The following is a 24,803-nucleotide window of genomic DNA, read 5'->3' on the forward strand; positions in this document are numbered from 1 at the left end:
GGTCCGAGTAAGCTAAAGCTTAAGCCAGCCCTAAATCATACATAAACAAAACTAACCCATTTCCAACTCAAAACAATCACACACTCACTCCTCTTTTCACTGTAAACTGCTTCCGTCCAAATTCATCCTCGCGCACTCTCATTTCTTCTCCACAATCTGGTCACGATTCTCTCTCTGCTTCCTTTAGTTGCTTTATGAAATTTTGGTCTCTATTCGAAATTCGAACCCTACGTCTGTGTCTTTGTAAATTACGATTTTGCCTGTGAAAATTATCGTTGTTTCCTTCATCTATTATCACACTGATTGTTATTTGTTTTGCAACGCAGCAGATAGATCAGTTTCAATGGCTTCACCTGCATGGTTGCCGCAGGAGACACAGCCATCTGTGTCTGGAGAAACGCCTCTTCCTTTGGCCTCTTCCACTCCTTCAGCTCCTGCTGCTGGTATATCTACTAAACCTTCAAGCTTTCCCCATTGTTTCAATGTATCGAGTGTTATTTATACTGATTCAATTCAAGCAACTAATTGCTGTGCTTTTGTAGCGGCGCCGTTCTCTTACGCTGTGCATCAAAATGTCAATACTTCTGGGAATTCTCAGCAGTCATCAACACATCCTGTTAGTATTGTGCTGAGTTATTTGTTTACAGTATCGGACTTATGATGGAAGGGTTTATGGTGATGCAATGTTGTGTTTCGGTCGGAGACGCGTGTTTTTACGAACTACTTTGTTGACTGTATCGGTTGCTTTTTTGAAGCAGGTGATGAAGTCCAATTCGGCAGCGAATCCCATGGTGGTTCAACATTCAGTTCCTGGTCTCTCTTCACATGTTGCTCCTCCTTCATTTTCATATAATATTAACCAAAGTGGTGCCAGTTTTCCCGGCAACCAGCAGCATGCACAATCTAGCACTGTAAGCTCTGTACTCTTACATTAAATTGAAGAATTGTGAGATTGTTTGGAAAGGAGGGAATAAGTTTGGGTGTTTCCTTAGTTTAGTAAATTTGTCAAAACTCTAGGCTATACTTGTTTGAGTAGGTGAGAATTTTTGAATGAGGATTACTTGACACCCTTGATCAGTTTGACAAGAATACGGGACAGTTGAAACTTGAAAGCGGTGAAGTGCAACTGCTTTATCATCCACCATATAAAATTTGGTCACTCTACAATGAAAGTGAGATTTCCCTCCTGCTACCAAGCAACAATATGAGTGAATATCAAAACCTTCAATTCCTTACTTAACTTTGCACCTCCCTCCTATTTGCTGCCATTTCACTTTCAAGTTTCAACCTACTCAAACAAGAACGATAATCCCTAGCATTGACAGCACGTGTGTTTGAGTGAAATGAATCATGCTTGGAGTAAGGATACAAGTAACTTTAGTATGCACAAAAATTTTATGATATGATAACAAAAATGTTTGGTTGGTAACATAGTGCACAGTGTTGTATGTATGATAACATAATGGGGATTCTCTGTTACTTCTATATTAGGTTTTCATGCTATAGTGGTAACGAGTTGTCAAATAATGGCTGATGAGCATTGGCTTGACGCAATTGATGCAATAATAATTTTTATATAAAAAAAACTCAATAATGATTGTTTCCTCCTACTTCTTCTTGCTTATTGCAGAACATTTCAGATTCCGTTGCACAGGATGTTAGTAAATTGTCATCTGCGTCAAGTATCCCACATTCTACCCCTGCTCATACTTCCTCATCCATAATGCCTCGACCCTCTGACTCTAATTATCGCCCAGCTACATCGTGGATGCCAACAGCTCCATCTTTTCCTGTGCATCCTGTAGTGCCTACTCCTGGGAACCCCGGCCCTCCTGGATTAGCATCAACTGTGACAATATCCTCAAATTCTGCTGCTCTGCCCACAGGCACAGATTCTTCCTCAGCTGCAGTATTGAGACCAAGTATGCCAAGTGCAGCCATTGCACCAGATCCTAGTGCTCCTCAGAAAGGCTTACCGTATCCATCAATGCCTGCCATGGCTGCTTCCCCTCAGGGGCTTTGGTTACAGCCCCCACAGATGAGTGGTGTACTTAGGCCACCATTTCTTCAATATCCTGCCCCATTTCCTGGTCCCTTTCCATTTCCAGCTCGCGGTGTTACTCTCCCCGCTGTTCCAATACCTGATTCTCAACCTCCTGGTGTTACACCTGTGGGTGCTGGTGGTGGCATGTCTGTGCCTTCTGCAGCTGCTGGTCATCAGTTGAGGGGAACAACTGCTTTGCCAACAGAAGTAATTTCAGGGCCTACTGGTATGCACAATGCAATGTTACTGTTCCTCTGAAATGTACTTTCTCATTGGTGTGCTTTGAAAATAGAAATCTCATTCCTTACATTTTTTTTTCTTGTGGACTTGTGGTTGTAGATGATCGGAACAAATTAAATGCCGTTGTCACACATAATGAGAATGTTGCTAATAACGATCACTTAGATGCCTGGACAGCCCATAAGACTGATGCAGGAATTGTATACTATTATAATGCTGTGACAGGAGAATCAACTTATGATAAACCTGTTGGCTTTAAAGGGGAGGTACTGGTCTTATACTCTTGGCAGATCTTATGCCTTATTGTGTCCTGCATCGCTAAATAGTATTATTTTATATACTTATTCTAATTAATATACAATTTCAAACAGCAGAAATTTTTTTTTAATATAGTTTATTATTAGTTTATAATATTTAGGATATGGATATTGGATAACCTAACCAATGGACAAGACCTTGGATACTGGATATTTGTAGACTACGACTGTAACATGTAATGGCACAAAATCATTTTAGAAGCCTTTTTTACTCTCTAAATCAGCCTACTATCATAAATAGTATTTATGATCCCTATACATATATTATTTTAATTCAATTTATTGATATTTTGGATGTGTATGCAGCCTCACCAAGTTTCTGTTCAGCCAACTCCAGTTTCAATGTAAGTTCACTGCTTACATTCCAGTGACAAAAACTGACTATTAAATCATTTGGTTTTTGATTAGACATTACCTTGTAACATATACTGGGTTGTTTATTTTCTTTTTCTCCTCTTGACATTTTTTCGAGGCCTAGAAAAAGTGTCTTTTAATTCTATATTTTAATATTTTAGGTGTTTCATTGACACTTTGCAGGTGATGTTATTGTCAAAACCTCTATACTCTATTAGTTGTGTAGTATGGAAAGAGGATGGTGCTAGGAAAGTTAAACCTTAATTTTAATACTTTAGGTTTGTCATTGACACTTTGCAGGTCGTATTGTCAAAACCTGTAATACTCTATTAGTTGTGTAGTATGGAAAGAGGATGGTGGTATGCTGGTAAAATTAAAACCGTAATTTTATTGACATTAGGGGGGGTTAACATTGGGAGTTGGGAAGGGAAGGGAAGAGATCATAGGGAAAGGAGAGGGGGGGGGGGGATTGATTGGTGTCAAGGGATTTAGTGGTCCTATAGACAAATTAATAAGGTTAATATCAATACTGTTGTATTGCAAAGATATCATAATTGGAAGGAGTTTAACTGCATACAGTGTCTTGCTATAGTGCTGGGTATTTAGGAGATTCTTTGTTCAAATGTTAGGTACCTTTATGTATTTTCCCTTACATTTCTAATTTCTTTTGTCTATGTGACATATTGTTATTTGTTTATTGTTGGATCCATGGTAGTCAAAATTCAATGGCAGAATGTAAAATCGTGCGATTTTACGATCTCCAACCCCCTCTTTGTGCTAGCTAGGTGCTGGGATCGTGACTCAGCAAGATTGGGTGGGATTGCTGTGCAGAAACGTAAAATCAGTAAGCTCAGATGATCCCCCCGTGTTTACAAACCCAATTTTTAACCCAATGACCTGTCATCTGCTTTGTGACCTGGTTTTCTTGAAATCCTAAAATTGATTTCGTTCTGCAATCCTTAAAGCTTTCCTCTGCTCTGTGACTTAGTTCCTCTGCTCTGCAATCTCCATAGCTTTCGCTCTGGTGACTGTGTCTGCTCCAGCATCTCTGCTCTGTGCTGGTGACCTTGTCTGCCATCGCAGATGTATTCACAGCCATAGTAGCCTAATTCGCGGTGCCACAGTGCTGCTAGAGTAAAAATGTTGACTTTCCCTTTCTATCCCCAGAATGAAGCAGTTTTTAGGGTTTTTAAGGGTAAAAAAGACTTTTATCTTTTAAAAATAATCTGCCTTTCCCAGTTTTTTTAAGGGTAAAATAGTCTTATCATAATACATTACCTAACCCATCTTTTCCTTCTCCCCTTTTCTCATCCCCATCTTTGTCTGTTTTTAGTGGGCCTGTCTCTATTTTGAGTTGAGGCCTTGAGGGTGGCTCCCTTCTCTCATTTGTCTTTCTTTAGCTTCCCTCATCTTTATATTTACACTTTTTCATATGCAAAAATATGATTTTGTAGGATCTTATGATCCATTACGATCGTGCGAGTTACAATCTTTGACCCCTTCTCCGATCCTATGTAAAATCTTGATTTTGATTACCATGGTTGGATCTGTGTTATTTAGAGCCAAAGATTTACGATCTTAACTTCTCATATTTTGTCACTTGTTGTTTAATAATAGGGTGGATTTGCCTGGTACTGATTGGCTGTTGGTCTCTACTAGTGATGGAAAAAAATATTACTACAACAATCGAACCAAGGTATGGTTCATATATTCATGAATCAATTTTATTTCATTATCTCAATTATTTGTCTTGTTCCCCAGCCAATTTCCTCGAGTTATTGTCTTTCTGCGATGAACTACCTATTTACATTCTGACATGATGTTTCCTGTTTGCCTTGTTATTCTTTGTTTTATTGCTTCTGCTTCTAAAGTGATATTTCTGTTTTATACTTTTCCAAAGTGATATTTGCATTTTGCATTACTGTGACAAGGTCTTACTTCTTTCCCTTGTTTTGCTCTACAGCTTTATACATCATTATTATTAACCTCTATTAGCTGGTTTAGTATTATTGGAAGAATATGCAAAAAACATGAATAAATTTTTTTCCATACGAGATAAGATGGGCAGGTCCGTGGGTGAGAAAGGTTGAGGAACTTAGGAAGCAGGATATGAACTTCTCTGGTAGAAGGGTAATTTGAGAAAGAAAGGTAAACTAGAACAACAAGAAGTAAGCATTTTTTTTCCACCAGATTGATTTAACCACATGGATTGAAGCAGTGTGCCAAAAATCATTAAAATATTTTAAAACCTAAATTTTAATAAATTCATTTAGAGTAAGATCTTACTTTTAATGTTTGATTTTGATCATAAAGAAAAGGACAGAAAAGGAAATTCAAATTATTCAATTTGATTTGGTTGAAGCTGTCTGCTAAAATTCTGAAGATTGCTTTTTACCACTGAACTTGATTTGTCTAAGGTAAATTTTATTAGCTTCACTATGATATTGTCTTAGCAGTGCTTCCTGGTATATGGAGGGTTGCATGTTGACCTGTGAATTATCCATGATTCATGCCCAAAGGTCTTTTGCATGTGGTGATGTGTTAGAGATGTACAAACCATTCTTAGGCCTAGCAGTAACAATGGAAATCAGAGTAGGAGTTTGATAGTATATTATTTGAAGGCATTTTGAAATCCCAGAGGTCTATTCTTTTATTTGGACGATTATTAATGGAATTAGCAAAATGATTTATTACGGATTCACATCCGATTGCTGTGTATAATGTGATAGATACGTTTCTATGTAATAACCTTTTGGGTTTTTATTACTATTGTTTCTCCTCCTACCTTGCAGTAGTGTTTGGTTGGTTTGTTTCTGAAGTTTTGGTCAAAGCAAAGAGGCCACTTTTATTGTTGATATTTCCAATTTTGGAACATCAGCTGAAATATTGGTTAATAAGTCAATGTATTACTATTATTAACACATTAGCCACTCTTGTGGTAATTTTCCTAAATAGGAATATATTCACTTGGTCTTACATTTTAACTTTTGTAGATTTTTTATTGAATGTACAGTTATTTTAAAAAAATAAATTAAGTTGTGATACACTGATACTATTTCTCTATTATTTCCTTTGTTTATTTTTTGTCCTCTTGTTCTATGCTAGACTAGCTGCTGGCAAATCCCAAATGAGGTGGTTGAATTGAAAAAGAAGCAGGATGGTGATGTTATAAAAGATCATTTAATGTCAGTTCCAAATACTAATGTATTGTCTGATAGAGGGTCTGGAATGGTTACTCTGAATGCTCCTGCTATTAATACTGGTGGTCGTGATGCTGCAGCTCTTAAACCCTCTAATCTACAGAGCTCATCATCGGCACTGGATTTGATCAAGAAGAAATTGCAGGACTCAGGAACACCTGTTGCTTCCTCTTCTATTCCTGTGCCATCAGTACAAACAGGATCTGAATCAAATGGTTCAAAAGCAGCTGAATCTACAGCTAAAGGCCTTCAAGTTGATAATAACAAAGATAAACTGAAAGATGCTAATGGTGATGCTAATGTCTCAGATACATCCTCAGATTCTGAAGATGAAGATAGTGGACCTTCAAAGGAGGAGCGCATCATTCAATTTAAGGTATATTTGTTTTTTTCCTTTGAGCTGATGTACTTCCTTCCCTTTGTTGTTTTTTGTTTCTGTTATGAGGAATCCTGACCCTCCTCCGATTTCATTGTAGATTAGTGACTATGGTAAAATTATCATATGAAATATGCCTATTCCCCTTGTTTTGTTTTTACTTCCACCCTTACATTTATTATTAGATGATACTTTGTTTTGGACGTTATTTGCTGGCTTTGTGTGTTTTGTTTTTTAAATTTTAATCATCAAGATAGTTTATGGAAGCTTGTTATATTGCTGAATTTTTGTATTTAATTAAATTATCTATTACACTATTTGTGTAGAGAATTATAATTTTTTAGCAAATTTCTGAAATTTGTTTTCAGTCATGATGGTACATGTTCTAGTACAATTTTTCTTTGGCATATAATCAATTCCTTTGTAGTTTGGTAGAAAGGAACACTTGGACTGGGGAACTACAATCTCTATTCTTTGTTATGCTTTGGGACAAAATTGTTTTTCTATGGCTGTCAGTACATGGATCTCCTTAATCATAGACTAGCATAAGGATTAGAGAGTTATTTTTTGAATTTTGACTAATAGCTTTGTTATGTTTGGTGGCTAGCTTTCTTAGTAGTTTAGTTGAAACTTTGAAGGAGGAGTAAGGAATCCTTATTCTCCCTCCTTTGGTAAGCCTGCTTTTGTCTTCCGTGATTATTTTTTTCTTTGCTACATTTCTTTTCATTGTTTGTACACTGCTCAATTTTGTGTTCCTGATCTGATTGTCCAAGAGAAGATGCATGAACTCGTACAAGAACCAGCCAATGCATCTGCTTTTCAGCAAAAAGTGAAAAAAGAGAAATCATAGCATTGATGCATTTGTTTGGATCTTATCTACTGATAGTTTGAGTGCTGAAATAAAGTTGCTCTGGGTAAAATCTTTGGTGTTCTGGTCATATTTAAGCCTGTTATGTATAAGGAATACACTCCATGAACCGTGATGCACTCTCAGGTGTACCTTAGTTTATATCTAATTTTTTTTATGCGTCTGAATTTTGTAGGATATGCTTAAGGAGCGAGGAGTTGCACCATTCTCCAAATGGGAGAAAGAACTGCCAAAGATTGTATTTGATCCACGTTTCAAGGTTTTTTGAGACTAAATATTTTTTGATATTTTGATTGGGAATCGGTGGCCTTTCCTTCAACTGGAAATCTTATTATAGTTGGCTGTGAATGAGTTGTGCACTTGTACAATGGTGGAATTTCAATCAACTATCTTAATTCTATCATGCTGTATGGTGTCTGGATTGATATGCATCTGGTAACTATGCTTTTCATGTGTAAGTTAGTAGTCTCAGTTAAACAACTAGTCAAAAAAGAAAAAGGGGAAAAACGTGTGGAATTAAGTCTAATTTTTTTGTACATTACCTGATTGAATGAAATGGATTTAAGAGGAAGTTCTAAATTTTCTTCATGTGCATGAATGTTTCATCATAGGAGCCACAATAATATTATATCTACTCTCAATTTTTAAGAAATTGCTACTTCTCACTGTCTATTTTTTTGGAAGGGGGGGGGGGGAATTTCTTTTGCTGTTTTGGTTAGTGTGTCTCGTTAGGCTCTTGCAGGAATTTCTTTTCTTTTGCAGAATATATGGGGTGGGATTATCTTCTATGGCTCCCTTGTAGGTTTTGGTTCATGGTTTCTTTAGTGACATTTCTCTGATGGATATACACAGACTAGAAACTCTTTTGAAACAATGCATCTAGCTATAAAGTATGGTCTGTTCTTTTTAGAAGATGATGTCTTATCCTCAACTTTGTATTTCCTTCTCTCTTATTTTATTTTCACTCTTTGGCTTGCTTAATTGTCATCTACAAATTTTTTTATTATCGATATTGTGTCAATACAGGCCATCCCAAGTTATTCTGCTAGAAGATCCTTGTTTGAGCATTATGTTAAAACCCGTGCAGAAGAAGAACGCAAAGAAAAACGTGCTGCACAAAAAGCTGCAGTTGAAGGATTTAAGCAGTTACTGGATGAAGCCTCAGAGGTTAATGTTGCATCATTTCATGCTTATTATTGTTCCATTGTCAAATCTACCTACTGTTAATTTGTGGAAGTACTAAATGCTTATAGATCATTTTGTTTTTTCAGGATATTGGCCACAATACTGATTATCAAACTCTGCGAAAGAAATGGGGAAATGATCCACGGTTTGAGGCATTGGACCGCAAGGAACGAGAACACCTATTGAATGAAAGGTGCGACTTGCATTTTAATTTGATATTCTGCTTAGCTTTATGTTCATTTTTAGCAAGTGATGTTTTCACATAAGCAGCATCCTTTCCATCATATAACTTATCTGATTTGTTAGTTTTCACACTGGTCATGCTTTTAGGTCCACTGGCTTGGTAGCCAAGTTGGTCTGTCACATCAAACAATTATACATGTCAGGTGATTTTTTGGGGAGGTTTTATGACTGGGAAGTCTTTATTTCTATCTATGGCATTCTTAGCATGAAAATGTAATATTTCATTATTATTAATTCCTTAGCAAATTCCTTGGGATTTTGGATCATTTGTCATGTTTGTTGGACACACAAACTAGTGAAGACCAGTATTTGGTTAAAATTCTCTTAATAGGCATGTTTCTGAATTGACTTATGATTGTAATGAATCCTGCATTGGCAAGCAAATTTTGGAGCTCTAGAATTCAACCTGGGGAGAAATTGAATATCTATAAATCAGCCACTGTTTATTACAGTATTGGTGTCATGTTGTGGATTGGCAACAGTGTTGGCGAATGCAAATGTATTGACTTTAAAAAAAAAAGGATAATGGTAGGAGCCACTTGCCCAATTATGGGGTTGGGTTGATTGACAACCTCAAGTGATAACTGATGACAATTGACAGTATTCAAAGTTGTGCTTTATGTAACACTAATTACAGAAACTACAGAAATCCAGATTCTCTTATCTCTTCTGTTGAAATTTCAATATTTTGTTAAAGAGATTTGATGAACCTATCCATGTTAATATCTTTCACTAGGATCACATAAATTGATCTGCTGCAAAACTCAAGGTATCCATGCTACTGCATAGAATGAGTTTTGATTGTTGCTATACTGCTTTCCATGATCTTCAGATTGATAGTGCTAATAGAGGACAAATTTAAGGTCATGTATGGTTCAACTTACATTGTCACAGATGGAAATGTATTGATCAAGAATTTGGGATGCAAATAACCAATCATGTACTTGTTACAGTTTTTTTTTAAATGAGATGCATTGTATTTCATTCCTGCCCTCTTGGATCTATGGCTTCTACCAGTTATCTAGGAGTGCAAACACAATATTTCCTTTGTTAACTCTCTTTGCGTTGTACCTTGTCTTCCAAGGATGCCCAAGAGTGGGAAATTACGTTAATGTAGCTCATTCCTTATAACAAAAGGGCATAGAGATAAATGATTCAACACACATTTGTTGCATGCTGGTGTCTTTTTTGCACCAGCATCAGGGCGTTTGTTGCATGCAACAATTTGTCTAAAATGAATACCATCTTTCCGGCCAATCCTTTTGATTTTGTAACTCAAAATTTGATACATCCAACTCAGCTAAGTTCTTACCTTTTTGTGTACATGTACTTTTTTGGTTTGGATCCTCATTTGCATTAATATTGAACTTTTTCCTAGACAGAGGAATGATTTCTATTGATAATCCTTGAAAGCAACATGAGTCAGCAGGTAGTAGGCTAATGACAGACTCTCGGATTCACTGTGGGTGTGTCCTTATGCCCTCTGAACTCTTTGAATTTGCATGGTAAATGGTTTATTTTTTATCTAATGCTATATTTTCAGAATGCTGGTTGATGGGGTTCCTGTTTGTCTTACAGAGTGCTTCCTTTGAAGAAAGCTGCTGAAGAAAAGGCTCAAGCAATGCGTGCAGTTGCTGCTGCCAGTTTTAAGTCAATGCTTAAAGACCGAGGAGATATATCTTTTAACTCTCGTTGGTCCAGGGTATGGATGCCTTGTGAATTAGTTGTGACATTCATTTCTGTTCTTTAGATGTAGGATTTTGAAACGCATTTGTCTTATGTGCTTAAGAGATATAATTAATATTTGTGGTTCTATTTTTTATTTATTCAAATTATTAACCCAAGTCTTAGGCTTCATGACTGTTGGTTAAGTTCTGTACATAGTTTTGTTATCTGCCTCAAGAGTCGACTGTTATGTTTCTCAAAACAATTAAAAAGGAAACAAACAAGAAATTATAAATCATGGATCAATTCTGGGGACTTGCTTAAGAATAAGAAAGGGGACTCTTATTGTAAACAGCATGATTTGCCATGTAAAGAATGGAAACTTTCATTCTTGGTTCTATAAAAAAAAATTTATTGAATGACTTCCTTTTAGTAGTCAGTACATTTAGAATATTTTGAAGCTCACTTGCATGTTATATCTAGTGTACTTTTAGGAGAAATTGAAGCCATAACATGTGATACTTAAATGCAATTTTCTTTTATACATCATGAACAAGTGAGCATGTGTATTTTTATTTTTGTCTTCCTATCATACTTATCGATAGCGTGCACTGCCTTGGAGTGGCAGTCAGCCACAAAATACTTGCTGCCGCAGAGCATTTCTCCCGTTGCAGAGGTTGTGCCCTAAGCACAGTGTGGGTGTGCGCTATCGCGGCATGATGGAGCAAGGGGAAGGGTATTATACAAAAGGAAGAAGATGAAATGAAAGATGATATAAACTGAAGGATAGGAATAACACATTTACAGAAGTAGCCCTGAGAGTGACAATGAAGAGGATTACTGATAGGGTGCTAAATATGGCAAATACTATTGGGAAGGGTGATGGGCCTGTGTCTGGTGAAGGGACAGTTTTACAAAAGCCCAATGCGTGGAGAGTCTATACTAGGAGATAGAAATGGGGGCCAGGGAATAATGATTAGTTAGTTAGAAAGGAGGTGACGTGGAAGGAATCTAGAAAATAGGAGAATTCTGGTATGTAGGGAGAACAGGGAGTGGGAGTGAGAGTGAGGTAGGCAAGAATATTGTGGGTTTTGCTAAGGAGAGTTTACTCTCTGGAGGAGTTCATTACTGACTCTGGGAAATCTGCCTTAGCATTATAGAGCTTGAGTCCTTTTATTCAGTTTTACTGCATAATCTGATTAATAACACAGCATATATAATTTGTTTTCTATCAATTACCGTTCAGAAACCGAATCAGAGTAGACATTGCTTCTGTTTTAGGCTTTAACATATTTTGTTTCCTATCCTTGTGTATTTTAAAAGACTAGACCAAACCTATAATTTTTTTTTATAACTATGCATATGCTGTCATTTCTGTGAATTATAATTTTATAAGTATATGCTGTCATACCTATATGAAAAATATTAGAATAGCGGTTATCCCTCTATGCACTATCATGCTATACTACTTTTAGGATCGGCTGCTACTCACTGCTATCTGAGATTGATAACTCTGCTTCCTATGAATTATTTCTTAACTTACAAGTGATAGATTTTGGCCACTAGTGTTTTTGATGAGTTGATGTCTGAACGGGTTTTATTGGATTTGTATGAAATGTTTTTTGGCTATGTGATAGCATGTTAAAAGTTTGTTTTTCATGTTACTGAGAATGATGTTGGCAGTCTCAAAATCATATATTTATTTTTTTCAATGGTCTCTATTTATTTAAATAATACACACAAAAACATATAGGGGATCCTAAATCCTAATATACTCCTACCTGTTTTTTTGGAGTATATTTGCAAGCTGTAGCTTTGGATTTGTGGAGATACGCTCAAGGGTATGACCTACTAATGTAGTCCTTCTAAAAACTAAGTTGGAGTATATTTGTTTAGATACACTTTTAGGTGTACTTTACTATTATATTTCTTTTAAAGAAACAAGTAGGATATCTTACTTTAAGCATGTAAGCTACAACTTTGGATTTGTTAATTTACTTCTGATAAAAACAAATGGGAGTAAGCATGTACATCTCTACTTTTCTGTGACGGGAATTCTCAATGTTCTTTCTATTGATGCAGGTTAAAGAAAATTTAAGGGATGATCCAAGATATAAATCTGTGAGGCATGAGGATAGGGAAACTTTATTCAATGAGTATATATCTGAATTGAAGGCTGCTGAACATGCTGCAGAACGAGAGACCAAAGCTAAAAGGGAGGAGCAGGTATGGGCTGGTTAATATGTGATGAATGCCTCTTTTAATCAACAAATAAGTTGCTAAATAGAACCGGGAATAAATGTTGACCACTTTTATTATTGATGCCTTGACATGATATGCTATCGTATGCTCTTAGTGGGTAAATGATGTTAACTACTTTGCATGTTTTTGGGTTAGGTTTGATATAGTGACTGATGTTAGGATTTGGATCCTCTCTAGTTTTGGCGCAAACATGATGGTCCAGTCAATTTGTTAAAGCGAATCAATCTCATTAAAGTTTTGAAAGTTAAGATTCGTTTAAGCGAATTGTCTTCTCTTGCACCCCACTATCACTTTTGTTGAGTGTATTTGCCCTCATAAGTCATGAGAGAGAGAACAGTTGGTGGGAATGAGATTCTAATCTGATTCCTTTGGTAAAGGAAGGAAAAACAATCCAATATGTTCCCCTTTTTAGGAATTTGCTCAAGGTCCATTTGTACGCTTTGAGTTTGTGGATTCTATTCTGTTTCATCTGTCCTTTTTTTTTTCTCTTTTGTTAAAGTTTCATCTGTTGTTTTCTCTCATAAAACCTCAACAGAAAAGCACAAACAAACAATTCCTTTCATTCTCATCGTATATTTCTTTTTTCCAATTGGCACTGCAAGGCAAGTCCATTTCACTCTGCAACACTACCACAATTCTGGGTATTATCTCCTCACATTTTGTATCCATCCAATCTTTCAGTCACAAATTTTCAGTGTCTCTAACCTCGTGAAATCGTTCGCATCCTTCTAATATTCATGGATCTGACTGCCCATTAACCTAGACCAAAGTTTCTGGAGAAAGAATCATGTCATACATTTAATTTACAGAGAAAAATGTCATCAGCAGAAAAGCCCTGCTCGAAAGGGCAAGCACGGAGTTAATGTTGAAACAAGATAGCAGAGCAGAGGCATTTAGGCTGTATCAAAAGGCAATTCACTTAAGCAAATCTTAACTTTCAAAACATTAATGAAATGGATTCGCTTGAGTGAATTTTGATTGGATCATCATGTTGCCGCCAAAATTGGAGAGGATTTGAAACCCTTATATTATTGGTAGGTGTCTCTTTTATTGATGATTCTTGCTTTATAATGTTCAATATTATGGTACATTTCAGTTTGCTTATTAACTAACTAGTATGCAGGTGTTTGTTAGACCTTTGATTAGGAAAGTATATGTTAGAAAAAATAAAAATGGGCTGGCCCAGGTCAGCAAAAATTGATAATCAGTTACAAGTGTTTTTACTAATTGAGAATAAATAGGACAAAGGGAGGAGTTGGTTAGTCACTTGGGCTTGGGCTGAGAGAGATTGGGCTCTTGAACACTTGAAGGAAACATTGTTGTAAGGAGATACTATTGTAAAAATTCTTACTTTGTGTGTGGTACCAATTACCAGCATAGAGATCTAATAGCAATAATACATGATTCTTTAGTTTCCTCCATCGATCTTTTCCACCCCCTACTTGTGATTGAATTTTTCTTACATCTCCCTCCGAATTGCTTCCTTCATTTGGGTTGCTATCATCTCACTCTGAATTTTGTGTGATGTTTCCCATAACATCTTGGAATAATTTCTTCATTTTTTGCTTATCATCTTTGAGCCGTTGAAGAATTTTCTCAAACTCAAACTTCAAAGATTCCAACTGAGCATCCATTCTTGTGTGTACCATTAGCGATCTTCGCACCCCAGAATCAAGTGCTTTGACTATAAAAAAGAAATAGAACCAAAGAAAGAATCTTATATTATTGCTATTGAATCTCTTTGTTGGTGAATTGCTACTCCAAACAAAGTAAAAGAATGTTTACAACAGTAGCTCTTTACAACGTTTCCTTCATGTGTTTGAGAGCCTGATCTCTCCTAGCCCAAGTGACTAACTGACCCCTCCCTTTGTTCTATTTATTCTCAATTAGTGAAAATACTAGTAACTGGTTATCAGTTTTTGTAATCTGGGCCGGCCCATCTTTATTTTTCTAACATATACTTTCCTAACAATGTTTTCGTAGCAGCTCATTTTTATTAACTTCTTGTGATGTATTGATTATGAAGCAAATTCAAACACTTGAAGTTGAAATTTATTTACAGGAGAAGCTAAGGGAAAGAGAACGGGAGCTGCGCAAAAGAAAGGAAAGAGAAGAACAAGAAATGGAAAGGGTGCGAATAAAAATTCGAAGAAAGGAGGCAGTTACTTCTTTTCAAGCTTTACTTGTGGAGACAATCAAAGATTCTCTGGTATAGATTTCTTTCTTTGTGGTAGGGTTACCTTTATTAATTTCATCTTTAATTAATAAACTTAAGCAAGAGTATTTTCTTCAAAATCTGAAAGGATTAGAATGTTTCCACCCCCTCTTGTTTTATAAAATTTCAATTTTGTTATTTGAGTATTGATATTTTTTCAGCTTTATTCTCCCGGTTTCTGATTAGATGCAATATGGTCCCATATTGAATGGTAGGATTACACTTCGTTCATGTATATTAGGAATGTTGTTAAATTGATAAATAGATAAGAATTAGATCATTGCAAATGAGTTTCTCGGATCCTTGGAAGGTAAAGTTGTACCAAGATTTCTTGCTGGTAATTTGTCCTGTGTTACTAGGATGTTGGCTGTTAATGATGATAATTTTATCCTATTTTCTTTCATTAATGAAAAATTAATGGCCTTTGTGTACTCCGGTTCTTAGGCATCATGGACAGAATCTAAGCCTAGATTGGAGAAGGATCCTCAAGGGCGTGCTACTAATCCCGATCTTGATCCATCTGACACGGAAAAGCTCTTTAGGGAACATGTAAAGATGCTTCAGGAAGTAAGTGACAATATATGGTGCTAAGCTTTTTTCTATGGGATTCTCTAGCTGTATTTTGGCATGTGCCTAGTTGTTTACACACACACACACACACACATATACACATGTATGTGATCTTCAGTAATATGTGCGACAGTGTCACTTGTATGTGAGGAGAGGGATTCGGTAGGAGGTGAGAATTATTGCATTTTTTCGTTTAAAATATGTCCCACTCTAACACCCGTGACCATTGTGATTGGGTCAGCGTTGTGCACACGAGTTTAGAACTCTCTTAGCTGAAGTCTTCACCTCCGATGCTGCATCTCAAGAAACTGACGACGGAAAAACAGTTCTTAATTCTTGGTCTACAGCTAAACGTCTTTTGAAATCTGATCCAAGATATAACAAGGTTCCAAGAAAAGAAAGAGAAGGATTGTGGCGGCGGTATGCAGAGGATATGCTGCGGCGGCAAAAAGCATCTCATGATTCTAGGGAAGAGAAACATACAGATGCTAAGGGTAGAAGTTTAGAATCTTCCAAACTTCCCATGGAATCTGGAAGATCGCATGAGAGAAGATGATGCTTTTAGTAATTCTGTTTTATTATCTCCTCTCGTTTGCCAGAATTTAGGTTTCTTTACTTTGAAGCCTGACACTAGAACAGAATTATATTACATTAAAGTTCTAAATGCTGTTTAGTATATCGCTCTAATTCTGCATACCGCATTTGTATACTATTAACACAAATTTATTGCGTAAGTATCATTTGTCTAATTGAGGGCAGTGCCCGAATCCTTTTTCCCAATCGTTCTGTTCGGTCCTTACCATGAGAAGCGCCTGATCATTTCATTGCACAATTCATTCATGGTTTTGGATATTTACGATTGACATTTTAGTTTGAGCAGGTGCAATTTATTTCCAAAAAAATAGAAAACTTTGCTTAAGATTACTATATTCTTTCAATGCGGTTCATCAATAGAAATGAAAATAAAGATAAAACAATGGACTGAATTTTCTAATTTAATTTTATATCAATTTCACCACTCAATTACATTTATAATGACATTCTTGTAATTTATTGGAAATAAAATGTGTAATGTTACAATAATAATACAATAATTCATTACCAACAATAACGCCTTAAGCTAATGCTATAGTTTTTATGTTCTGAGATGGAAATTACATATTTTTGAATAACTTGTTTGCAGCAAAATGGAGAAATAATCTTAAAAGTACAAGTATGGTTTAGGGTTTTTGACCTCCCACAAGGTAGCTGCAGCTCAGCACGGTTTTTGGCAACATAATTCTCCACTTAAATGAGACCAAGGCATGCCACGGGATTTTTATTTTTATTTTTCATTTTCTGTAGGGTGAAGATTCAGACAGAAATTAGTGTGAAACTGGCTTGTCCGATTGGACGCTACGAATGGCTAGGGATGACATTGCAACTAAGTTGAAACAACAGTAAATGTACAAGCTCTGTTGCCAGGTGTCCATGCTTTGTGAGTCCTTTTTTTTTTTTGGTGAAGCGTTGTTAGTCCAAGTAATGAGAAAGAACAGTACCAACAACGATTTAGAACATGCTATACACCATGGGCTTGTTTGATCAGGAAAGCTTACTAAGGCCATGAAAAAAACGATGCTTTCTCCGCTTCGAATGTCTCCGAGATTCTTTTGTCGTGACATAGGGAACAAAATGTACCTGATAGGGAAAAAAAATACCACCTTGACCAAAAATAAAAAAGACAAAAAATACCACCAAACTACACTCTGATAAAGATATCATTCAACAAGTTGACTAGGCATGAAAAACTAATGGATTTTTAATAGAAAAATTTTAAAGAACACTCGACAAAGAATATCACTACAAATAGCTGTATAAACTAGGAAGATAGGAATTTCTTGAACTCAAAGATTTCAATATAATATGCAAGTATACTAAGCAATACATTTCTATGTGAAATGACATGCCCTATTTGCGAACGTAATCTAACATATGATGATGTAAACAAACCATATCATTTTTCAAAATAAAAACATAAGGTTGTCAAAGAAGGATTATAATAAACCCATGCCATATAAAGAAGGATCTTTGAAGGATATATGAGATTCAAAATTCCAATATTGGAAAAAAAAGAATAATACAGGAAAGTAAGTTAGCAGAGAAGAGATAAAACAATCCATTTGAAGATCCAGAACAAGAAAGGCAAACCTGAGAATTATTTCGTACACCAAAACTTTGTATAGCATCATCATCATTTAGAAGCTTGTTGTTATGGTATGACAAGCAATAATTTGCCCATACGTGCTTCCTGCAATTTCATAAGTTCATGCAATATAGAGTTGCACAAAAATCAGGTTGTCCAGAGATGAACTATTGCTATCAAATCAAATATTATAGCATTGTTTAACAAAATTGCCCCCAATGACTAATGTCCTATTGCTATGGAGTATGGACAATAACTTCTGGAAAACAGCAGGGAAGTTCAATTTTATTTTTTATTTTTTTTGAGAAAGGAGAAACAGCGATGGAATAGAGAGAAAAAGAAAACTGTAATTCACCAAGAAATATGGCGGTGACCCATGCTGGATTGTTCCCTGTCATTCACCTTCTTCTTGATGGCAAGTTTCAAATCTTTGACTGTTGCTGAATTCATCACTGTCACATCTGACACCACCAAAATAAGAAGTGAACCAGAGCTTTAAATTTGCAATTTCCAAAAGTTGTTAGTGAGTATTACCAAATGAAGTTCCATCCAATTTCAAGACAGAGATGCACATGGCACTACCCAATTCAAAGCTGATGAGGGTGTCAACATCTGCCAAAGTTGGGTTCTTGGGCACATCAGAAAGTATAGGATCATTCAGTAAGGTTGTCAGCAACGAGTTCAGCCTGGCCTTCTTCTTTATGTTGCTCTTGTTATATTCTTCCATGTTTATGCTGTTAAGCTTTCCAAAACAAACATGTGGTTAGCCTGCCTACGATCGAGAAAACACTATTTCCCTAAATCTTAATTCAAATACATGTATTCATATCTAACAAAACATATTTTCTTGGACGTAAAAAATAGTAAAATGACAATCATTACCAAATAATATCGTTTGAATATTCTTATTTCCAAATTGAACAAAAAGAATTGTTTTTCAGTCTAACTGATCCTTGAAACATATAATGAAAAAATAACTAATACTAGAAAAATTTTCTGTAGAGTGGAAACTATTTCTAGAGCATAGAACTTCAAATAGTGGGGGAGAAAATTCTTTTATTTTCCCACAACAATGAAGGATAAATACAACAATAACCAAATCTTATCTCCCTAAGTGAGTTAGGCTCCTATTAATAATCTATATGTAAAATTAAAGTTCAGTTGTTCGTAAAATTGTCATGCACCAACTTTACTATTGGAGAAAAGGATACATTTAAAATACATATTTCAGTTAAAATATCTTAGATGGATAACAGGATACTGATTGACACTAATTTGGGTGGGAGAGCGTTGACACCCCGAAAATAACGCATTCTAACTTCTCTTAATCTGATAAGAAGTTTATGGAAAGATGCTTCCTTGAATGCAGAAAACATGAACAATTTAATACATCTCGCAATAGAATCCAATAGGACATCACTGGCCAACTAAAGCTAAAAATTTTCGTAGTTTTGTACGCAGGCCAGGGGTACAAATTAAGATTTTAAATATATTAAAAACTTACACAACCTTCACAAAATATTGCATCCAGAAGCACCCACTAGAACATGAAGAAATTGGATAAAATCTCCATACCATTTAACTTAGAACCGAGTTTTCAGTTACACACACAATAGCAGAACAAAAAAAAATCTAGAGGTTTGTCTTCTCTTTTTGTTTGTGCAAAAAGCAATACAGCTTTACCAAACTTTCACAGCAAAAATAAATGCTTTAAGGCGCGTTGCTCAAAACAGCCAAATTCACAAAGAGGTTCATAAAAACAACCGCTACAAAAAAACAGTTCAGATATCAATGCCAAAACATAATCTTCGAATGCATGCAGGAAACAATATGACTACCATAACGCACCTGAACAGCTTATCGATGTGCCGGTTGCGATTGCGAAGCAACGATTCAAGACGATCAAGCTGAGTTGTTTTGCCAATTCCACTGTTTGGTTGCCGAGAAAGAGCCGGAAAAGGAAAGAGTTGAGGGAATTTGGGAGAAAAAAACAGTTTTTTGCTCTAAAAAAATCATTGTGGGCTTAGGTATGGGCTGGGCTACCAGAATTAAGTCCAACCCAAAAGCTTTCTACACTACATCCAACGAACCCGGTCCGGTTCGGTTCAAGAGAATGAAGCACGTGTTGCAGTTAGGAGTGTATCTTGAAGCAGTGTAGATCAGCTTGTGAACGGCATGGCGGAGAAGGCGGCGGCACCACCACCGTCGAAGCCTCTGACAGCTCAGGAGTGGGAAACCCTAATCGAGGAGTTCCAATCCGGCACCCAAAAATGGTGTTTTCTGGATCCCCTCCTCGATCTTCTCCTCTCTTCTCTTCTGCGCAAGGACTTCACTCTGTCTCTCAAACTCCAACTCCTCTTATTCCTCGACGAGTTCTCCCTCTGCTTCTTCCCCCAACCAACGCTCCATCGTCTCATCGACGCTCTCAAATCCGTCCTCCACGCGCCTGTCGACGCCGTCCACATCACTCCCGCTTTCAAGGATCAATTCATGGTTTCCGTCACCTCTATCCTCATTTGCGTATCGGAAAACGCCGAAGTCGAGGCTCAAACGGAGAGTGTGGTGGAGTTATTGCTGACGGTCATAAACCGCCCTAATTTCGGTTCGGACCGGCACACACGTGGCATCGCGTGCGAATGCCTTAGGGAATTGGAACTATGGAAACCAGGTTTGCTTTCGGACGTGGTTGGGCATTTGTGGAGCCTCTGCCAGAACGAGCGAACCCACGCTTCTCAGAACTACCTCTTGCTATTCACCTCAGTGATTCACAACATCATCACTCGGAAACTTAGCGTCTCCGTTCTCAACACTTCTGTTCAGATGGTTCCTTTCAACGTGCCGCAGTGTGTGAAACAAGATTCGGATTCGGATCCGGGTGCGGGTGCGGGTTTGAATATGAAGGAGTTGAGGAGGGCGTTAGCGTTTTTGCTGGAGTGGCCTCAAGTGATGACTCCTTGTGCGATGATGGAATTTATGTGTATGATAATACCCATGGCTATGGCGTTGGAATTGCAGCCATCGATGCTGAAGGTGCAGTTGTTTGGAATGATTTATTCCTATGATCCTATCTTATGCCATGTGGTTGTGAGCATGTATTTGCATTTTCTTGATGCTTTTGATGGCCAAGAGGGAGAGGTTTCTCGTAGACTTCTGATGATTTCGAGAGAGACTCAGCATAATTTAGTGTTTCGTTTGCTCGCTGTTCATTGGTTGTTGGGTTTCAATCAGTTGATTTTTGGTAAACGTGTTGAGAAGACTAAGCCCACCCTGGAAGCTTGCTCCACTTTTTATCCTGCTTTGTTTGATCCACTGGCTTTGAAAGCCTTGAAGCTTGACCTTCTTGCCTTTTGCTTTTACTGTGTTCATGTTTTGAGGCTGAAAAGTGATTCTGACTCTTTGATTGATCCGGTGAAGCTGTTTGAAGATGGTCTTGTTTGTGTGTCTTCTTTCAAGTGGTTGCCTCCCGGGAGCACGGAGATTGCCGTTGCATTCCGCACATTCCATAAGTTTCTGATTGCTCCATCGTCTCATTCTGATAATGATCCATCTACCACAAGAAATCTGTTGGACTCTATGATATTCCGCACTTTGCAGGTGCTCGAGAGTTTTTCAATTTTAGATTCTGTATTCTCTCTTGTTGATTTGTTGCATTTGTGTCACTAAACTAAAAGAATTTCTAATTATAGGGTTCTTGTGTTTTTGGCTATAAACTAACAATAATAAATATATTTCAATTCTCTTGTATGTCTGTGACTACAGAGATCAGATTCCATGGTTGAGGTGAATTTACAGCAAGTTGGTGTGGGTCATTTCTTTCATCAGTGCCACGTATTTAGGCATGATACCTTCTAGTTTCTTTTTTCAGGGGTTGCTTGTGAACATGATGTTGGAGAATCGGAGATTGGTTCCTGTTGTTGTTGCTTTTGTTGACCGTTTACTCTCTTGTCAAAAGCATTCTTGGTTGGGTGAGTGCTTACTTCAGAAATTTGATGAGCACTTGCTTCCAAAAGTGAGAATGGATTATAAGTTGGTTTATTGCTTCCCAATGTTTGATAGAATTGCTAAAAACCAGACAATACCTCCGCGTGGATTGTTAGAGTTGCTCACAAACTTCATGATTTTCCTTGTGGAGAAACATGGCCCAGATACGGGTATGAAATCTTGGTCTCAAGGAAGTAGAGCTCTTGGAATTTGCCGAACTATGATGATGCATCACCATAGTTCTAGATTGTTCCTCAGATTATCTCGTCTACTTGCTTTTACTTGTCTCTATTTTCCTGATTTGGAAGTTCGTGATAACTCAAGGTATTTCGTTGTGAATTGCATCTTTTGATATAATAATCTATTTTCCAATTTTTTCTTTCACATTTGGTCTGCGAATTATCTCTTGAAACTAAAGATAGCTATGGAAAGTTTCAAGGACCTGCAAAAATGATTGTAGGGCTGTGCTGATATGTCGTATCTTGCAGGATCTACTTGCGTATGTTGGTCTGCATTCCAGGGAAGAAGCTTAGAGACATCCTAAACTTGGAGGACATGATCCTTGGAATTTCACCATCTTCACACCCAACCTCGTTTTTCAATGTTCAGTCACCTCGACCTTCTCAGAAATTCAAGACATTCAAAAATTTATCATCTTGCATTCACCTTGAGCGTCTGACTCCATTGCTAGTCAAACAGTTTTGGTCTCTGTCATTGTCAAATTTAGTTATAAGCAACAACAAACCTGCTTATCTGGAGGGCATCAGAGACCCTGATGCTCCTGTTGAGGAAAAGGAATTTTCTGATAGTTCAAATACACAGATCATTCTGGAAACCGCAAGAATAAATCAGCCAAAACAGCCTCTCCGTGTTATGGATTCTAAAGTTACAGAAATTTTGAACACATTAAGGAAGTACTTTTCCTGTATTCCTGACTTCAGACATATGCCTGGTCTCAAAGTTAGAATATCGTGCAGTTTGAGGTTTGAATCTAATACTTTCAATCGCATGTCGGGAATCGATAACACAGCTACATCCTCGGAAGAGATAGATGCACTTCCTGCTATATATGCAACTGTGTTAAATTTCTCGTCTTCTGCACCATATGGGCCAATCCCATCTTATCGTATACCTTTTCTTCTTGGTGAACCTCACAGTAAAGATCATGCATCTCAAAATGTCTCCCTAAGTATTGTCCCTGTTGGTGTTGGAAATGATTCCAGGGAAGAGGAAAAATATAGAGCTACTGTTGTGATTGATTTGGAGCCCAGGGAACCCACACCAGGTATAGTTGATGTTCACATTGAAACAAATGCAGAAAATGGTCAGATCATCCAAGGTCAACTTCAGGGAATCACAGTAGGCATAGAAGACATGTTTCTCAAGGCTATTGTACCATCAGACATCCCAGAAGATGAAATGCCTCGATACAACTTTGACTTGTTCACCACTTTATGGGAGGCATGTGGATCATCCTCCAACACAGGGAGGGAGACCTTTCAATTGAAAGGGGGCAAAGGGATTGCTGCCATCAGTGGAACTCAATCTGTCAAGCTTCTTGATGTCCCTGCAACCTCTTTGATCCAGGCAACTGAATGCCATCTGGCACGTTTTGTCGTAGGTGTGAGTGGGGAGCCACTTATCGATGCCGTATGGGAATGGGGCATCATTCAGAATGTCATTTGGGAAGATGCTTCCCCTGATGCTACTTCAGTTACTAAACACGACACAGGTCCACTCCGTCTTACTTACAACGATGAAAAGTATGAGACGGGGGCTATTAGCAATAGCAGAAAAAGAAGCCTGGGTTGTTTTCATGTTCTAATATTTCTTCCTCCACGGTTCCATCTCCTTTTCCAAATGGAAGTTGGTGATGTTTCAACTTTAGTCCGTATTCGTACAGATCACTGGCCCAGCTTAGCATACATTGATGATTATTTAGAAGCTTTGTATCTGTCATAAGAGCAGTTGTTTTGCCTGCATTGATGACTGCAGAAAGATGGATATTCCTCAATCAGCTTGTTGCAATGTATGTCCTTTTTTCTATTTTACGTTTGCAACACACAATTTATGTTATCTGTGTACTCTGGCTGTGCTGTTCAAGAACTCATTTTTGTTCCTGTGCATGTTTAGGCGGAAAAGCAGTTTTGTAGCTTAACAATGGTTTGGGTTGATAGCTTTTTGTTTGGTTCAGAAGAAACAGAGAAACATAGGAAGCATAGGAGAATTAAAACAACTCTTCCTCCATTTCACTTAAGTTAAATTTTGTGAAATGAAAGAGCTAGTGCAGCACAGTGCAGCCTTCCCTTTTTGGTACATATAGCTCGGTAATGTGGATTTAGATGTTTATGGATGGAAGAAATGCGAAGTTCCTACTAATATCGTTTCGTTCAATCTAGCACTTGAAGCTTGGCCAAATTTGCAAATTGCAATTCTAAAATAAACAGTGTGTTCTGAATCCTGCTGTTGGGTTATATGGCTAAAACTGTATTGTAGCTTCATATCTTACAGTTAAAAGTTTAGAATTGGAAAGCTATATTAAAAATTAAATTTAGTCAGATATGATGGAACAAGAATATCTAAGATTGGTTTGAATTATTGTCAACATGACTTGTACAATAAGAACATACAATTCTCTTGCAGATTTTTTGTGAAGATTTGTCCGGCCCTTACAAGGGTCGTCCTCCATTCAAACTCAGCTAAAAGGTACTTTCTCTGTCTTCCTCTCTGAGCTGTTTGGTGTCATTTCTTTGGTATGGCCTGTAGCATTTGTTACATAAGTCATTCTTTATTTTATACGCAGGTAGCACTGTCCAGCAATTTCCTTGCTGCAGACATATAATGGATAAAGCTGCGTACGCTATGTTATGGGGAACGATATAAAGAAGTTTGTAGATTAGTATGGAATTGTTTGTTGTACATGGTCTTTTAAAATCTAACAATATATTGGGTTTGCAAAGGATTGGACAGCTCTCCTACAGCATTAGTCTCTTTTTAATTTTTTATTTTATTTTTTGTATTATCTTTGTTGAGGTTTCCTATCCTCCAATCTTTTGTACTAATTCATTTTTCTCTATAATAAAATTTATTCATTTATGTTA

The 24,803-nt window shown here is 37.0% G+C and overlaps 3 protein-coding genes across 18 annotated transcripts; 2 read left to right on the forward strand and 1 right to left on the reverse strand.

Moving 5' to 3' along the window:
* The first annotated feature begins 46 nt into the window (after positions 1 to 46).
* LOC113864878 (pre-mRNA-processing protein 40C) lies at positions 47 to 16,336 on the forward strand. Of its 10 annotated transcripts, none has more exons than XM_027499078.1 (17): positions 47 to 205; positions 327 to 443; positions 543 to 616; positions 759 to 911; positions 1,631 to 2,270; positions 2,384 to 2,550; positions 2,908 to 2,945; positions 4,573 to 4,651; positions 6,061 to 6,531; positions 7,575 to 7,658; positions 8,426 to 8,566; positions 8,671 to 8,777; positions 10,406 to 10,529; positions 12,575 to 12,718; positions 14,817 to 14,963; positions 15,414 to 15,536; positions 15,781 to 16,269. In XM_027499078.1, the coding sequence occupies exons 2-17, from the start codon at positions 344 to 346 to the stop codon at positions 16,093 to 16,095; spliced, it is 2,907 nt and encodes a 968-aa protein (XP_027354879.1). In that variant the 5' UTR covers positions 47 to 205; positions 327 to 343; the 3' UTR covers positions 16,096 to 16,269. The 10 variants fall into 10 exon arrangements, with proteins under 10 accessions (XP_027354879.1, XP_027354873.1, XP_027354876.1 ...); XM_027499072.1 differs by having other exon boundaries at positions 47 to 187; positions 330 to 443; positions 756 to 911; XM_027499075.1 differs by having other exon boundaries at positions 47 to 187; positions 330 to 443.
* A 184-nt stretch (positions 16,337 to 16,520) lies between these two features.
* Positions 16,521 to 20,871, reverse strand: LOC113865896 (U11/U12 small nuclear ribonucleoprotein 25 kDa protein). 6 transcript variants are annotated; one of them, XM_027500697.1, is made up of 6 exons: positions 19,570 to 19,697; positions 19,405 to 19,487; positions 18,256 to 18,493; positions 18,077 to 18,182; positions 17,727 to 17,826; positions 16,947 to 17,216 (listed from the first exon to the last, which is right to left on the reverse strand). In XM_027500697.1, exons 3-6 carry the CDS (start codon positions 18,446 to 18,448, stop codon positions 17,121 to 17,123), a joined length of 495 nt encoding a protein of 164 aa, XP_027356498.1. In that variant the 5' UTR covers positions 18,449 to 18,493; positions 19,405 to 19,487; positions 19,570 to 19,697; the 3' UTR covers positions 16,947 to 17,120. The 6 variants fall into 6 exon arrangements, with proteins under 6 accessions (XP_027356496.1, XP_027356500.1, XP_027356498.1 ...); XM_027500698.1 differs by having other exon boundaries at positions 18,256 to 18,489; positions 19,570 to 19,688; XM_027500700.1 differs by lacking the exon at positions 19,405 to 19,487 and having other exon boundaries at positions 18,256 to 18,489; positions 19,570 to 19,698.
* Positions 19,824 to 24,800, forward strand: LOC113865893 (AP-5 complex subunit beta-1). 2 transcript variants are annotated; one of them, XR_003505018.1, is made up of 5 exons: positions 19,824 to 21,315; positions 21,587 to 22,026; positions 22,191 to 23,731; positions 24,346 to 24,408; positions 24,506 to 24,800. XR_003505018.1 is itself a non-coding variant. In XM_027500686.1 (3 exons), exons 1-3 carry the CDS (start codon positions 19,897 to 19,899, stop codon positions 23,662 to 23,664), a joined length of 3,333 nt encoding a protein of 1,110 aa, XP_027356487.1. In that variant the 5' UTR covers positions 19,824 to 19,896; the 3' UTR covers positions 23,665 to 24,155. The 2 variants fall into 2 exon arrangements, 1 of the variants encoding a protein (XP_027356487.1); XM_027500686.1 differs by lacking the exons at positions 24,346 to 24,408; positions 24,506 to 24,800 and having other exon boundaries at positions 22,191 to 24,155.
* The last annotated feature ends 3 nt before the right edge of the window (positions 24,801 to 24,803 follow it).

Source organism: Abrus precatorius, unplaced genomic scaffold (genome assembly GCF_003935025.1).
Source record: "Abrus precatorius isolate BTA unplaced genomic scaffold, Abrus_2018 Scaffold4, whole genome shotgun sequence".
NCBI lineage: Eukaryota > Viridiplantae > Streptophyta > Magnoliopsida > Fabales > Fabaceae > Abrus > Abrus precatorius.

What these genes read in the sequence shown, in the direction of transcription:
- LOC113865896 (XM_027500695.1), bottom strand. Translation starts at nt 18,448, where the DNA reads ATGGAAGAATATAACAAGAGCAACATAAAGAAGAAGGCCAGGCTGAAC. An exon ending in ATTGGATGGAACTTCATTTG is followed by an intron (nt 18,183 to 18,255) that starts GTAATACTCACT and finishes TGGTGGTGTCAG; the next exon opens with ATGTGACAGTGATGAATTCA. An exon ending in GGTCACCGCCATATTTCTTG is followed by an intron (nt 17,827 to 18,076) that starts GTGAATTACAGT and finishes ATGAAATTGCAG; the next exon opens with GAAGCACGTATGGGCAAATT.
- LOC113864878 (XM_027499071.1), top strand. Translation starts at nt 344, where the DNA reads ATGGCTTCACCTGCATGGTTGCCGCAGGAGACACAGCCATCTGTGTCT. An exon ending in AGTAATTTCAGGGCCTACTG is followed by an intron (nt 2,271 to 2,383) that starts GTATGCACAATG and finishes TTGTGGTTGTAG; the next exon opens with ATGATCGGAACAAATTAAAT. An exon ending in AGCGCATCATTCAATTTAAG is followed by an intron (nt 6,532 to 7,574) that starts GTATATTTGTTT and finishes TGAATTTTGTAG; the next exon opens with GATATGCTTAAGGAGCGAGG.
- LOC113865893 (XM_027500686.1), top strand. Translation starts at nt 19,897, where the DNA reads ATGGCGGAGAAGGCGGCGGCACCACCACCGTCGAAGCCTCTGACAGCT. An exon ending in TGATATTCCGCACTTTGCAG is followed by an intron (nt 21,316 to 21,586) that starts GTGCTCGAGAGT and finishes TTCTTTTTTCAG; the next exon opens with GGGTTGCTTGTGAACATGAT. An exon ending in GAAGTTCGTGATAACTCAAG is followed by an intron (nt 22,027 to 22,190) that starts GTATTTCGTTGT and finishes CGTATCTTGCAG; the next exon opens with GATCTACTTGCGTATGTTGG.